The 17212-nt window shown below is 42.1% G+C and overlaps 1 protein-coding gene across 1 annotated transcript in view; it reads left to right on the top strand.

Annotated features, from left to right (window-relative positions):
- The window catches only part of SIMC1 (SUMO interacting motifs containing 1), a 70091-nt gene that overhangs the window by 9273 nt on the left and 43606 nt on the right, over positions 1–17212 (top strand). The window contains exon 2 of the mRNA XM_040405610.1: positions 4751–5371. Within this exon, the coding sequence (XP_040261544.1) occupies positions 4751–5371 (621 nt within the window). The remainder of the gene's footprint in view (positions 1–4750; positions 5372–17212) is intronic.

Here is a 17212-nt window from a genome sequence, read left to right as displayed (position 1 = left end):
GATGGGTTAAAAGGTTTTTAAAAGCAGTTTCCAGATTAAGACCTATGATAAGACAAATGATTCAATCATGGGATCTAACCCTGGTCCTAAACTCACTTTGTGAACCTCCTTTTGAACCTTTTTAGATAATCTCTCCAAAATATTTGACCATGAAAACAGCCTTCCTGGTAGCCATTACCTCCACTTGTAGAATAGGGGAGATTCAGGCTCTCTATGAAAAAACACTATCTAAAACTTCTTGATGACAGAATCCTCTTAAAATTAGACCCAGCTTTCTTACTGAAAGTGGTCTCCACTTTCCATAAAGAGCAGGAAATCTTCTCTTAAAAATACCAAAGGGGAGCGTTTTCATTGCTTGGATGTGAGGAGGGCGATGGGATTCTAATTTGTTCATTCAGCATTGGGGAAAGAATAAAGGCCGGAAAGTCACTAAACAAACCTTGGTAAGATGGATCAAGGATACGATTGGAGAGGCATACTCTTTATAAAAATTTAAAAAAACTGTCCATTCTCCATTTAAGGCCAATTCGACCAGAGCTATGGCAACATCGTGGGCAGAGAAAGCTAATGTCACGATAGATCAGATCTGTCGAGCGACTACATGGACAATTTATACTTTCTGTAAGCATGATCGTCTGGACCTTCTCACCAATAAGAATTTGTTGTTTTGGACGGAAGGTCCTTCAAGCAGTTGTTGTCCTTTCTCTCCCCCCCCCCCCCCCCCCCCTTCCCAGAAGTTAAGTGATTGATTGGGTATGTCTCCCATGTGCTGTCATAGGGGACGTCCCTGAAAATCAGTAATTAGTCTTACCGGTAATTGTTTTTCCAGGAGTCCAACATGACAGAACCTATATTGTCGTCCCCCCCCCCCCCCCCCCCCAAAAAAAATAATAATAATGTATGTACATATACACTGCTCAAAAAAATAAAGGGAACACAAAAATAACACATCCTAGATCTGAATTAAATATTTTTCTGAAATACTTTGTTCTTTACATAGTTGAATGTGCTGACAACAAAATCACACAAAAATAAAAAATGGAAATCAAATTTTTTAACCCATGGAGGTCTGGATTTGGAGTCACTCAAAATTAAAGTGGAAAAACACACTACAGGCTGATCCAACTTTGATGTAATGTCCTTAGAACAAGTCAAAATGAGGCTCAGTAGTGTGTGTGGCCTCCACGTGCCTGTATGACCTCCCTAAAACGCCTGTGCATGCTCCTGATGAGGTGGCGGACGGTCTCCTGAGGGATCACTTCCCAGACCTGGACTAAAGCATCTGCCAACTCCTGGACAGTCTGTGGTGCAACGTGACGTTGGTGAATAGAGCGAGACATGATGTCCCAGATGTGCTCAATTGGATTCAGGTCTGGGGAACGGGCGGGCCAGTCCATAGCATCAATGCCTTTGTCTTGCAGGAACTGCTGACACACTCCAGCCACATGAGGTCCAGCATTAGGAGGAACCCAGGGCCAACCGCACCAGCATATGGTCTCACAAGGGGTCTGAGGATCTCCTCTCGGTACCTAATGGCAGTCAGGCTACCTCTGGCGAGCACATGGAGGGCTGTGCGGCCCTCCAAAGAAATGCCACCCCACACCATTACTGACCCAATGCCAAACCAGTCATGCTGGAGGATGTTGCAGGAAGCAGAACCTTCTCCACGGCGTCTCCAGACTCTGTCACATGTGCTCAGTGTGAACCTGCTTTCATCTGTGAAGGGTGCCAGTGGCGAATTTGCCAAACGTCCTGCACGGTGTTGGGCTGTAAGCACAACCCCACCTGTGGACATCGGGCCCTCATATCACCCTCATGGAGTCTGTTTCTGACCGTTTGAGCAGACACATGCACATTTGTGGCCTGCTGGAGGTCATTTTGCAGGGCTCTGGCAGTGCTCCTCCTGTTCCTCCTTTCACAAAGGCGGAGGTAGCGGTCCTGCTGCTGGGTTGTTGCCCTCCTACGGCCTCCTCCACGTCTCCTGATGTACTGGCCTGTCTCCTGGTAGCGCCTCCATGCTCTGGACACTACGCTGACAGACACAGCAAACCTTCTTGCCACAGCTTGCATTGATGTGCCATCCTGGATAAGCTGCACTACCTAAGCCACTTGTGTGGGTTGTAGACTCTGTCTCATGCTACCACTAGAGTGAAAGCACCGCCAGCATTCAAAAGTGACCAAAACATCAGCCAGGAAGCATAGGAACTGAGAAGTGGTCTGTGGTCACCACATGCAGAACCACTCCTTTATTGGGGGTGTCTTGCTAATTGCCTATAATTTCCACCTGTTGCCTATCCCATTTGCACAACAGCATGTGAAATTGATTGTCACTCAGTGTTGCTTCCTAAGTGGACAGTTTGATTTCACAGAAGTGTGATTGACTTGGAGTTACATTGTGTTGTTTAAGTGTTCCCTTTATTTTTTTGAGCAGTGTATATACTAACATAATGTGCTGTTAACATTGTGAATTTAAATAACGTTGGAAAACTTCAGATGTTGTGATTTTATAAGACACTATATAGAGGGGCATTTTATACTCTCTTGCTTCCTGTCCTTAGAGGCCTATAAGTACAACCTCCCATGTGCTGTTATGTTGGACTCCTAGAAAAACAATTACCAGTAAAACGAATTACTGTTGTGTTTTTTATTTTTTTTTCTTATTTTCCTCCTCTAAAACATAGGTGCATCTGCCTTTTCAAAATTCTGTTTGTGGTGAGCCCTCCCACAAACTTTATTACCCAGTTAAAATTTCTGGAGCATTGTAGAAAATTGATTTTAATAAGCCTGGAGATGTTCATTCTGGCACAACAACATCAGACACATGGTACTATTCCACAGTGTTCTTGGTTCCGAAGCAAAATGGAAAGTTTTGTTTTGATAAATTTTAAAGAAATTAAAAATTGTTAATCCTTGGTAAATCTGTTATAAGATGCAGTGCTCCAGACAAAAAAAAATACCTAGTAGCCATTGGCTCCTGATCTGAAAAATTTAGTCGCCAAATCGAAACCGAATCAAAATTTTGGTATCGTGACAACGCTACGCCGATCAGATCGGCGTAGGGTTGTTTTGAAACCCAAATTTTGATTCGCTTTCGTCACCATAAAGTATTGCGATACTCAATACCGCGCAAAAAAAAAACAAAAACGCGTGCATTTCGCATTTTATGAAACATTCGGCCCATAATAGAACAGTCCTATGCTATTTTTTGGGGTGACAAGATGACAAAAAAATGGCGAATGCTCACTGCATAGGAGATATTTTTTAATAATTTAATAGTTTGGACAGCGCTATGTAATATGTTTATTTATTTATTGTTTATATATTTTATATGTAAAATTGGGAAAGGGGGGATTTAAACTTAATATTTTAGAGTACTTTCACACTAGCGTTTTTCATTTCCGGCATAGAGTTCCATCATAGGGACTCTATACCAGAAATGAACTGATCAGGTATATCCCCATGCATTCTGAATGGAGAGTAATCCGTTCAGGATGTCTTCAGTTCAGTCATTTTGACTGATCAGGCAAAAGATAAAACCGCAGCATGCTACGGTTTTATCTCCGGCAAAAAAAACTGAAGATTTGCCTGAATGCCGGATCCAGCATTTTTCCCCATAGGAATGTATTAGTGCCAGATCTGGCATTCAAAATACCGGAATGCACTCGCACTAAATCCGGACCCATTCACTTCTATGGGGCTGTGCACATGAGCGGTGATTTTCACACATCACTTGTGCGTTGCGTGAAAATCGCAGCATGCTCTATATTCTGCGTTTTTCACGCAACGCAGGCCCCATAGAAGTTAATGGGGCTGCGTGAAAATCGTGCGCAAATAAGCCTCTAGGAGCAACAGGGGTGTTGCCGTTACACCTGGAGGCTTGACTGTTTGCAACTTCTGCGCCCTCTGCACTTTGACAGGGCCAGGCAGTGAAAACTTCATTACATTTAGAAAATTGCTAATTTTTCAAATGTTGCATTTATTTTATAAATGTAAAACTTACTAGCTCAAACTTGCCACTAACATGAAGTATGATGTGTCAGAATGGATAAGTAAAAGCATTCCAAAATTGGGCTCTGTCAGGAAGGTGAAAGCTGGCTGTCTTGAAGGGGTTAAGTGAATAGGTATGAGTTGTAATACCAGGTAAGACCAGCCCTTACCAAAAGTACGGAGCAGTGTCTGGAGTGCCACAGCCCCCTTAGTAAGCTGATCGGCTATTGTGGCTGGAGTCAATCTACCACTGACTTATTGACGGCCTATCTTAAGGATAGAACATAAGTTTTTTTTAACTTGTATACATTTTTCATTTATTCTACATTTTACCCTTTGTCAAAATATAGATGTATATCGCAGCATGATAAAATTATATAGTCGTATTTTCTGCATGCCTCCCTTGCTACAAGTATATCCTTACTACAAGTATATCGTAACAGGCATACACCCAAGACAGTCCTGGGGAGCTTTGTGGCTGTCTCCATGGTGACACCATCCCCGGTGATTATTCCTCCAGGACGGTGATTACAGGGAGGATCCCTCTTTTGTACAAGCATTATTGTAAGGATTCACTACCAGAATCTGTGTATTATTGCCTTTCTCCTGCCGCATATCTTGTGGGTTCACTGACAGCAACTGTAAGATCATAACTGAAATGTAGTGCATGGGCAGCAGAAGGATAATGGAGGATCATTGACATGAGTAGCTAGGCTAGTAAGTCATTAACACGTACAGTTTGTAATGTTTATTTCTTCTTTAGGATATTATCGATCTGACTGGTAACTATGTGTTTCCATACGTGACAAGCTCTGAGATCATAATAGACTTGACTGGGAATGATGAAGATACCTCACATGGCACACCACAGCAGCAGATGACATCTGAAATAAAATACGACAACCTGTCTCTGTCTGAAGGTGGAAGTTCAGAGCCTGAAAATGAAGTGATGTTCAGTTCCCCCATGAAAGTTGAGACATCTAGCAGCAATGAGATTGACACGGATGACAAGTCAAGTGACAGTGTATGCAGCAGCATCTGCTCCATGGAGAGTATAACGGACCTCTGTCAGCCCGATGGTCTTCCTGAAAGGACTGATGCAGATCTTCCCTCTAGAAACAAGGGGAAATGTGCTTATGTAAATTCATCACACTTGCAGGACTGGTCCCATCAAGCCACTCACAATCAAGATGGTGTGCATTCAGATATTGTCACTCAGGTCCAACATATAAGCAGCTCAACGCCAACTTCAATTACAGCAATGAAGGAAGAATCTCCATGCAGTCAGTCCACTCTACTCAACAGGTCACTCTTGTACAAACTTAGATACTTCAAGAAGCCTCTGGTCGGTCATATGTTTCCTCATACATTAAGACATGACAAGGTAATAACTGCTATTACATGTGTGTACAATGTCTGCAGTCAGTGAAAAAATCGGAGCGCTGTTTTGACCCTGCAGAATTGGAGAAGGCACTAGTTGACCAGAAAATCAGTTATAATATACTTCAGATGAAGAATTTCCAGCACATAGTTGAATAGAAATCTTGCACAGTCTTTATTTCATATCCATAAGGTACATAGTATGGTGGACACAGACTCCCGACACCTCCCGTCAGACAGACATGTTTTGAGCCAGCATGACTAAGAGCCTGCTGGCTCGAAACATGTCGGTCTGACAGGAGATGTCGGGAGTCTGTGTCCACCACACTGTATGTACCTTATGGATATGAAATAAAGACTGTGCAAGATTCAACTACGTGCTGGAAATTTTTCATCTGAAGTTTTGTACTACGAAGTCGGCCTGGCTTCTCCACTGCACGTGTGATTATCGGTGAGCTGGAACGAATTTTCTTTTCTATATGGACAGTTATAACATACCCACATGGATGTTCTCATTAGGAACAATGCAACCAGTAGAAAGAGGTAGATTGTGTTCCCACTGTAGAGTTCTGAAACTACATCTGCAGAACTGTTAATCTCTGGAGACCTCTCCTACATAGACATAGTTCTCATGTGCAATGGTATTTGATGCAGATCTATTAATTTACTAATAATCTTTATGTAGTGCCTACTTACTCAGCAGCCTTTTTATAATCAGAGTGTTCATGTACAAACAATCATACATTACATAGTAACAAACAAATCAACAATTAAAAGAAGAGGAACGAGGGCTTTACTTGCAGGAGCTTACAATCTATGAGGAGATAGGGGTGACAGTGTAACATGCTTGATTGGTATAATGGTCCGGCCATCTTGACACAATAGGAGGTTAGATCTAAAACTGCATGAGCCAGTCATCTGTAGTGTATAGGGTGTGGTGGATACTGATGGATCAAGTTCAGAAGAATGATGAGGAAGGGAGGAAAGCAAGTAGGAAAGAGTAAGATTAGGGGATGTAACAAGCCACTCTAAAAAAAAAAATTTAGGGAGCGCCTAAAACTGGATGTTGTGAATTAACCTAATTGCTTTGGGTAGGGAATTCCAGAGAACTGATGCAGCTTGAGAGAAGTCTTTTCAATGGAACATAACAAAAACAAAGACAGGTGCACTCTGCGGCCCTACTAACCCTCGTACTGGTGTAAAATTGAGAATTAGCCAACATATCCTGCTTGGAGGACATGTCTGAGCCAGAGCACCGCGCCAAGGTTTCTCAAGTAGCTCGGGACCTAACTCTAAACCTACCTGGGCCGTATGGGCAATACCAGGAGCCAGTGGGCGAATTACAGGCGCGCAAGGTCCGACTCAAAGCAATCTCCCAGCATGTGACCATGCATACAATGGGAGGAGGCAGAGAGCTCTGAGCCCCACCCAAGACTGGCTGATATAGCCCGGGCCTCACATGTGCACCAGAATGCTGCCTGTGGATGGAAATAAAGGCACATTCAGACTAGGAGTTTCTACACCTCCAAAAATTCTAAATACAAACTATAAATTGGCGTGGTATTAAAAAGCAGGAAGTGCTCCACCCCATATGCAGTGGAGAATCTATACCGGGGGGGGGGGCAGATCCTGCACTTGTGGCCCGTTGCTAATGGCAATCCCCAGCAAAAATGCATACAATGGAGGATGCCTGCAGCAGACCACAAGTACCACAATGGACATCCTACACAGGATAGCAATTGTGTGGATGTGACAAGCAGTCAAAATAACATAAAAACAAAGACAGGTGCACTCTGCGGTCTTACTAACCCTCGTACTGGTGTAAAATTGAGAATTAGCCAACATATCCTGCTTGGAGGACATGTCTGAGCCCGATGCACCACTGCATATGGGGTTGAGCACTTCCTGCTTTTTAATACCACGCCAATTTGTAGTTTGTAAGTCTTGTCAATGGGAGTGAGAGGTTGGGATTATGGTGGATGTTAGTTTAAAATCATTGATAGTGGAGAGCACAGGTAGGGTGTTGGACAGATTAGTGAGGAGATATAGGGAGGTGCAGGACAGTGGAGAGCTTTGTGGGTGAGTGAGCAGCTTAAACTGAATCTTGTATGGGTAACTAGTGCAACAGGGTGGTGGCATTGGAGTAGTGGTTAGACATATAAGAATGGCTGCTGTATTAAGGATGGATAGGACTCTTCCCTCTCCAATTAGTAATGAGTTACAGTAATTGAGATGAGAATGGATCAGGGCAACATTGAGTTTTCCATTTCACCACCATGACTGTATTAAATTGCCCCCTCCATCCACCATTCCCCAGTGTTTTCCTGCCCCTACAGTGTTTTCTCTGCCAGGGTGCTGCATCAGGGGTCTAGGACCTTCCTTGCTGGGCTGCTAATTTTCCCCTGATGGTCCCCTGTTCGCCGGCGGTAAGCTTACCAATGCTGGACCTGATGACAAGCTGACTCGTATCCCATTAATCGGGTGCCTTTTTGCACGCTGCCATGGCTTCCTGCCGTCAGGATGCAGAGACCGCATGGAGCATGGGCGTCTGTCACTTTTGGGTCGGAAGGCCGCGATCGCGTCCAGAAGTGCCACAGTATTGCAGGGCTGACTCGTATAATAGACACCAGCTGGAGAGCCACAGAGCTTCTTATGAGGTCTGGGGTGAGTCATGTCTGCCCCTGAGATACAGGCACCTAGAGAGCTTGATGCTCCATCGCCAGCAACTGTAATTACTCATCTGGCGGCCACAAACCAAGTACATGTGTGAGTGGACATGTGGGTAGTCAGTTATATTAACCCCTTGATAGTTTTGGTTTTCAGTTTGGGTGCCTAAATGTATAAAACAATCTAATTTGTCAAAATGTATTTCTTAAGATTGATGGGGTTAAATCTCTTAATAGGTCTCTGAAGAGGCCTAAGAGTACCAAATGTATATCCTGCTATAAACTGCCGGATCAAAATACAAGAAAGCTCTGGAAAGAGTGTTTTACTAACATAGTAATAGAAGAACAACCATCAATCGTGCAAGAATTCAAATCACTGATTCATGAAGTGAAATCTTTCTTGGCCTCTGAGAAATCCAGGTCCTCAACCTCCTAAACGCCAAAAAAGGTGATTGACTCCTCCTCGGACTCCGATGAACTAGAGGATGAAACATCTTCACCAAACCAGTGGGAAGGTGAAGATCCTTTATCTGAAGGAGAAATTGTAGAAGAATCTGTTTTTATTTTTCTACTGGGGAAATGCATGACCTATTAAAAGCGGTCGGGGCAACAATGGGGATTGAAGTGCAGAAACCCCATTCTACACAGGAAGAAATGTTTGGAGGGATGAGTGAACTTCATATCTTGAAGTTCGGGTTGTGGTGTATGCTGAATTGCGTTATGGATTCGGTTACCACGGACCATAATGCAATTCCATGACTGAATACCTTTTTAGAGGCATTCCGTTATTCATTCTGTCAAAATAAGTCTATGGCCTGCATAACGGATCCGTCCGTTTTTTTTTTTTTCGTTGTGTAGGAGAGGACCCAAATGTACTAGAGTATTTTCAATTAACAAAAATATAAAGGAAATGGTACTTAATGAGTAGCTAGACCCAGAGAATTTAAGAACCGTTTATTTGATCCAAATGAATCAAAAATATTTTAAATCCCAAAAATGTTCAGGTTGCAAAAGTAAATAAGACATCCCTACCATTCGAGGATTCGACACAGTTAAAGGACCCCATAGAAAGGAAGGCGGATAGCCTTCTAAGAAAATCTTGGGAAGCGGCAATGTTTGGCGTAAAAACAAATATTGCAGCGACATCTCTAGCAAGATCCATGTATTGGCTAAACAAGCTAGAAAACAATATAAAGAATAAAACCCCTAGGAAGGAAATAATAAACATCCTTTACCAAATTCTGGAAAAAGCAACAGATAAAGTGGTTTCTCTTGCGGAAACCCTTCATAAGGAAGCAGCCCTTTCGTCTCTTTGGAAATCAAGAAAGATCCTACAGGGGGGAAGGGAAGTCGGGACGATGGAGTTACCCTAAGGGGGGGGAAGGGATTTTCTCCTTAATCCCCAAAATGGACCAGGCAAAAAAAATGACAGGATCGGGGTAAGATTGAGAAATTTTCTACTCCAATGGATAACAGTAACCTCAAATCCCTGGGCCCTGAGTATCATAGAAAAGGGGTACAGGATAGAATTCTCTTTTACCCCACCAAACAGATTTATGACCGTCCCTCAGATCAAAACAGACCATAAAGAAGATATGGACAAGAGTCTTTTGAAGTTAGGAGTAGTTGTTGAAGTCCCAATATGCCAACAGAAAATGGGTTATTACTCAAATCTCTTCCTCGTAACAAAACCAGATGGTTCTTACTGAAACCTAATTTAAAAAAAATCTAAGGTGGTATAATACAAAAAAATTCAAAATGGAAACAAACTCCACGATTCCCTTAATAAAAAGATGCGTTAATGTGTACAGTCGACCTGAAGGACGCATACTACCACATACCAATCCAAGAACAGTCACAAAAATATCTAAGGTTTGCTCTGGAAAGTCCTGCAGGAAAATATCTTATTTTCAGTTCACAGCTCTACCGTTTGGCACATCAACAGCACCAAGGGTGTTTACCAAACTGGTGGTGGAGATGGTGGCGCATTTAAGGAGGGGAGGGATTAACAATAATCCCTTACTTGGACTATTTCTTAAGTCGCAGATACATTGAATCAGATAAGGTATGACTGACAGATTCCTGGTCCTGTTAGAACATCTGGGATGGGTAATAAACCTAAAGTCATGTCTTCTTCCCTCGACAAAGATAAAATTCTTAGGTATACTCCTGGACTCAGGGAAACAAACCTCCTTTCTTTCAGACAAAAAGCTAGTCTCCTTACAACAAAGTATATGCTTTCCAAAAGAAAACACTATGCTCGATAAGGGAAGCTGAGTCTTCTGGGTTTATTGACGTCATGCAGAGTGTCAGTAATGTGGTGCCAAATCCACTTTGAACCTTTCAAGCTTGGCTACTGAGTATGGGACAGACGTCAAATGTCTTTAGACCTAAACATTTTTTTATTCCACATGTAAAAATATCCCTTCTCTGGTGGACAAAGCCATTAAACCTAAAGAAGGGAGTGTTATGGCAAAAAACAGCTATACAGATGCAAGCAAGACAGGCTGGAGTGCAAAGGTAGAAGACAAGTTCTACCAAGGTATCTGGCCAGCAGGCATAACCAACCAACCAATCATCAAATTACCGAGAGCTTTAGGCAGTATGGGCGACCGTAAGAGCAGCATTGGAATCACTACAGGGTCATCTTAGAAAGATCCTCTCAGACAATGTAACAGTGTCGTTTCTCAAACACCAAGGAGGAACAAAGTCCAGAAAACTGATAGACCTTTAAGGGAAAATCTTTTCCTGGGTGGAAAATACAGTAAAATCCATAACAGCGGTCAATTTTAAAAGGGCATCAAAATTTCGCAGCAGATTTTTTTTTTTTTCAGCAGGAACAAAATAGATCAAGGCCATTGAATACAGAAATATTCAAAATGATAAAGCACAGATGGGGGTTTCTGTCGGTAGATCTATTTGCCTCAAGACAGAATGAAAAAACCCCCAAATTTTGCTAAACCCCAGGGACTGACCCTGGGCAGTAGATGCATTTTCAAAGACGTGGAATTGGGATCTGGTGTATGCCTTCTCCCCCATTTCAGTTAATTCCGGTTATTCAAAAGGCGCTTCAGGAGAACTCTCATATTGGTAACTCAATTTTGGCCAAAAAGCTGGTTTTCTTTTCTCAGACTATCCTTACAGGAACCATGGATACTTCCCAACAGGAAGGACATTATGCTACAGGATCCAATTACTCATCCCCATCCAGAGTTGTTCAAACTGACTGCATGGATCCTGAGTCCGACATCCTAAAACAGGGACTTTCATACAAAGTCATATCCACATTAAGATTTAGTAGAAAAAGATCAACTTCACCAATCGATCTGAAAATTTGGAAAAAATTCTGTTCCTGGTTGGGCGAAACTGCTCCAAACTATTCAAAAGATACAGAAAATTCTAGAGTTTCTTCAAGAAGGTTTAGATCTGGGTCTCTTTTTTAAAAGTCTAAATCTCAGCACTTCGTGCATTTTTTTTTTTCTTACACTGATTTAGCAGGACATAGATGTATAGGAAGGTTTGTTAGGGCAGCCTATAGGCTAAGACCTTTCATTAGGCCACGTGTTCCCTTTTGGGACCTTAACTCCTTAAGGACTCAGCCCTATTTCACCTTAAGGACTTGGCCATTTTTTGCAAATCTGACCAGTGTCACTTTAAGTGCTGATAACTTTAAAACGCTTTGACTTATCCAGGCCATTCTGAGATTGTTTTTTCGTCACATATTGTACTTCATGACACTGCTAAAATTGGGTCAAAAAAGTAAATTTTTTTGCATAAAAAAATACCATATTTACCAAAAATTTTGAAAAATTAGCAAATTTCAAAGTTTCAGTTTCTCTACTTCTGTAATACCCCCAAAAATTGGGATGACTTTACATTCCCCATATGTCTACTTCATGTTTGTAGCATTTTGGGAATATTTTATTTTTTGGGGATGTTACAAGGCTTAGAAGTTTAGAAGCAAATCTTGAAATTTTTCAGAAATTTACAAAAACCCAAGGTCTGAAGTCACTTTGCAAGGCTTACATAATAGAAACCGCCCAAAAATGACCCCATTCTATAAACTACACCCCTCAAGGTATTCAAAACTGATTTTACAAACTTCGTTAACCCTTTAGGTGTTGCACAAGAGTTATTGGAAAATGGGGATGAAATTTGAGAATTTCATTTTTTTGCCTAATTTTCCATTTTAACCCATTTTTTCCACTAACAAAGCAAGGGTTAACAGCCAAACAAGACTATATTTATTGCCCTGACTCTGCCGTTTACAGAAACACCCCATATGTGGCCGTAAACTACTGTACGGGCACACAGTAGGGCGTAGAGGGAAAGGTGCGCCGTATGGTTTTTGGAAGCCAGATTTTGCTGGACTGATTTTTTGACACCATGTCCCATTTGAAGCCCCCCTGATGCACCCCTAGAGTAGAAACTCCATAAAAGTGACCCCCCCCCCCATCTAAGAAACTACACCCCTCAAGGTATTCAAAACTGATTTTACAAACTTTGTTAACCCTTTAGGTGTTGCACAAGATTTTTTTCCAGTACAGATATTCTAAATTCCCTACTGGGGTTATCTCTACAACAAGTGGTTGAGGAGCCAACCCGGAGGGAGGCCATTTTGGATTTGGTATTCACAAATGGGGATTCGGTATATGATGTCATTGTAGGCGAAACCTTGGGATCTAGTGATCACCAGTCAGTGTGGTTTAATATAAGAACTGTGAAAGAGTCCCACCACACAAAAACAAAAGTTTTAGATTTTAGAAAAACAGACTTTTCAAAAATGAAATTAGTCATAAATGAGTCCTTATCAGACTGGAACGGATTACATGGAGTCCAGGAGAAATGGGACTACTTAAAAGGTGCATTATTGAAGGCAACAGAAAATTGCATTAGACTTGTCAGTAAAAGCAAAAAAAGGAAGAGACCACTGTGGTACTCAGCAGAAGTGGCCCAAATCATTAAAAATAAAAAGCTAGCATTTTGTAATTATAAAAAAAACCAGAGCAATGAAGATAAGGAAATCTACAAGATTAGGCAGAAAGAGGCCAAGCAAGTTATAAGAACTTCTAAAGCGCAGGCAGAAGAAAAACTAGCTCAGTCTATGAAAAAAGGGGATAAGACATTCTTCAGATATATAAATGAAAAAAGGAAATTAAAACGAGGAATAACTAAATTAAAAACAAAGGACGGAAGGTATGTAGAAGAGAATAAAGGGCTAGCCGACTGCCTTAATGAATACTTGTTCAGTTTTTACAAAAGAAAAAGGACCTCCACTAGAAAGGATGACTAATCGTTTGATGCATGTGTCTTTACAGAGGAAGATGTTCTAAGTTTGCTGTCTAAAGTGAAGACAAATAAGTCACAGGGGCCTGATGAGATACACCCAAAATTATTAAAAGAGCTTTAGTGGTGAGCTGGCAAAACCGTTAACAGATTTATTTAACCAATCATTAGTAACAGGAGTCGTCCCGGAAGATTGGAAATTGACAAATGTCGTGCCCATTCACAAGAAAGGTAGTAGGGAGGAATCGAGCAACTATAGACCAGTGAGTCTGACATCAATAGTAGGCAAATTAATGGAAACCCTATTAAAGGATAGGATTGTGGAACATCTAAAATCCCATGGATTGCAAGATGAAAAACAACATGGGTTTACTTCAGGGAGATCATGTCAAACAAATCTTATAGATTTTTTTGACTGGGTGACTAAAATAATAGACGGTGGAGGTGCAGTAGACATCGCATATCTAGATTTTAGTAAGGCTTTTGACACTGTCCCACATAGAAGACTTATCAATAAACTGCAGTCATTGAGCATGGACTCCCATATTGTTGAGTGGATTAGGCAGTGGCTGAGTGACAGACAGCAGAGGGTTGTAGTCAATGGAGAACATTCAAAACAAGGTTATGTTACCAGTGGGGTTCCACAGGGATCTGTACTGGGACCAATTTTGTTTAATATCTTCATAAGTGATATTGCAAAAGGCCTCGATGGTAAGGTTTGTCTTTTTGCTGATGACACAAAGATATGTAACAGGGTTGATGTTCCTGGAGGGAAACGCCAAATGGAAAAGGATTTAGGAAAACTAGAAGAATGGTCAGAACTCTGGCAACTGAAATTTAATGTGGATAAGTGCAAGATAATGCACCTGGGGCGTAAAAACCCAAGGGCAGAATATAGAATATTTGACACAGTCCTGACCTCCAGTATCTGAGGAAAGGGATTTAGGAGTAATTATTTCAGAAGACTTAAAGGTGGGAAGACAATGTAATAGGGCAGCACGAAATGCCAGCAGAATGCTTGGATGTATAGGGAGAGGTATAAGCAGTAGAAAGAGTGAAGTGCTTATGCTGCTGTACAGAACACTGGTGAGACCTCACTTGGAGTATTGTGCGCAGTACTGGAGGCCATATCTCCAGAAGGATATAGATACTCTAGAGAGAGTTCAGAGAAGAGCTACTAAACTAGTACATGGATTGCAGGATAAAACTTACCAGGAAAGGTTAAAGGACCTTAATATGTATAGCTTGGAAGAAAGAAGAGACAGAGGGGATATGATAGAAACTTTTAAATACATAAAGGGAATCAAATCGGTAAAGGAGGAGAGCATATTTAAAAGAAGAAAAACTACCACAAGAGGACCGTTTTAAATTAGAGGGGCAAAGGTTTAAAAGTAATATAAGGAAGTATTACTTTACTGAGAGTAGTGGATGCATGGAATAGCCTTCCTGCAGAAGTGGTAGCTGCAAATACAGTGAAGGATTTTAAGCATGCATGGGATAGGCATAAGGCTATCCTTCATATAAGATGGGGCCAGGGACTATTAATAGGATTCAGATATATTGGGCAGACTAGATGGGCCAAATGGTTCTTATCTGCCGACACATTCTATGTTTCTAATGGAAAATAGAGATACAATTTCAAAATTTCACTTTTGGCAGATTTTCCATTTTAATATTTTCCAGTTACAAAGCAAGGGTTAACAGCCAAACAAAACATTATTTATGGCCCTGATTCTGTAGTTTACAGAAACGCCCCATATGTGGTCATAAACCGCTGTACGGGCACACGGCAGGGCGCAGAAGGAAAGGAATGCCATACGGTTTTTGGAAGGCAGATTTTGCTGGACTGGTTTTTTGACACCATGTCCCATTTGAAGCCCCCCTGATGCACCCCTAGAGTAGAAACTCCAAAAAAGTGACCCCATTTTGGAAACTACGGGATAGGGTGGCAGTTTTGTTGGTACTAGTTTAGGGTACATATGATTTTTGGTTGCTCTATATTACACTTTTTTGTGCGGCAAGGTAAGTTTTTTTTTTTTTTTTTTTTTTTTTTTTGTTATTTACAACATTCATCTGAAAGGTTAGATCATTTTATAGAGCAGGTTGTCACGGACGTGGCCATACCTAATATCTATACAATTTTTTTTATTTATGGAAGTTTTACACAATGATTTCATTTTTAAAACAAAAAAAATGTTTGTCTCCATAGTCTAAGAGCTATAGTTTTTTCCGTTTTTGGGCGATTATCTTATGTAGGGTCTCATTTTTTGCGGGATGAGATGACTGGCACTATTTTGGGGTGCATATGACTTTTTTTGATCGCTTGCGATTACACTTTTTGTGACGTAAGATGACAAAAAATGGCTTTTTTTTACGGTGGTCACCTGAGGGGTTAGGTCATGTGATAATTTTATAGAGTCGGTCGATACGGACTCGTCGATACCTAATATGTATACTTTTTTTAAATTTTTTTTTAATTTAAGTTTTACACAATGATTTCATTTTTGAAACAAAAAAAATCATGTTTTAGTGTTGCCATAGTTTTTTCAGTTTTTGGGCGATTATCTTGGGTAGGGTATGATTTTTGCGGGATGAGATGACGGTTTGATTGGTACTATTTTGGCGTACATGCGACTTTTTTGATCACTTTTATTACCTGTTTTGGGAAGTAAGGTGGGCAAAATTTCAATTTTCTCAGTTTTTATTAGGGCTGCACGATAAATCTAAAAAATAATCGAATCGCGATAATCGGCAAATGCAATATGGCGATTTGGCCGACGCGAAAATGCTGCGATTATATATGAAGGGGCCCCGCGCACATAACTGGCTTTGTGTGTAAAGTATTTTACTAGTGTGTGAAACAATCTCTCTCCTATTGATAACAGATCCAGCCTCTGTACTCACTTTCACGATGAATGCACTGCAGCGAGCGGGCCGGCCGGCGCGTGACTGACATCACTTAGTAACTCTCCTGCTTCCTGAAGTGGGAGGAGCGTTACTAAGTGTCAGTCACGCGCCGGCCGGCCAGCTCGCTCCCGCTCGCTGTAGTGCATTCATAGTGACAGTGAGTACAGAGGCTGGACCTGTTATCAATAGGAGAGAGATTGTTTCACACACTAGTAAAATACTTTACACACAAAGCCAGTTATGTGCGCAGTTTAGGACACATGAGGGGACACATAGGGCCATGAGGGGACACAGCATAAGACATAGCATCTTATGCTGGTCCCCCTCATGGCCCTATGTGTCATAGCACAGATCCACCCCAACACAGCGTCCTCCACAGATCCCCCCCCCCCCAACATAGCGTCCTCCACAGATCCCCCCCCCCCCCCCAACATAGCGTCCTCCACAGATCCCCCCCCCCAACACAGCGTCCTCCACAGATCCCCCCCCCCCCCAACACAGCGTCCTCCACAGATCCCCCCCCCCCCAACACAGCGTCCTCCACAGATCCCCCCCCCCCCAACACAGCGTCCTCCACAGATCCCCCCCCCCCCCCCCAACACAGCGTCCTCCACAGATCCCCCCCCCCCCAACACAGCGTCCTCCACAGATCCCCCCCACAACACAGCGTCCTCCACAGATCCCCCCACAACACAGCGTCCTCCACAGATCCCCCCACAACACAGCGTCCTCCACAGATCCCCCCACAACTATGTCATACCCAGCCGCGTCAGCGGCTCATATGGGAAAATCCAAGCAAATAGACCTCTAGCACAATTCCCTTAAAATATTGCATCGCATATCGTTATCGCAATTTTTAGGGCCCTAATCTCAATCGCACAAAATTCCCATATCGTGCAGCCCTAGTTTTTATTTTTATGCCGTTCACCGTGCGGGGAAAGTAACATGACCGTTTTATAGATCAGGTTGTTACGGACGCGGCGATA

Source organism: Bufo bufo, chromosome 1 (genome assembly GCF_905171765.1).
Source record: "Bufo bufo chromosome 1, aBufBuf1.1, whole genome shotgun sequence".
Taxonomy (NCBI): Eukaryota; Metazoa; Chordata; class Amphibia; order Anura; family Bufonidae; genus Bufo; species Bufo bufo.
This window is presented reverse-complemented; position numbering and strand designations above follow the sequence as displayed.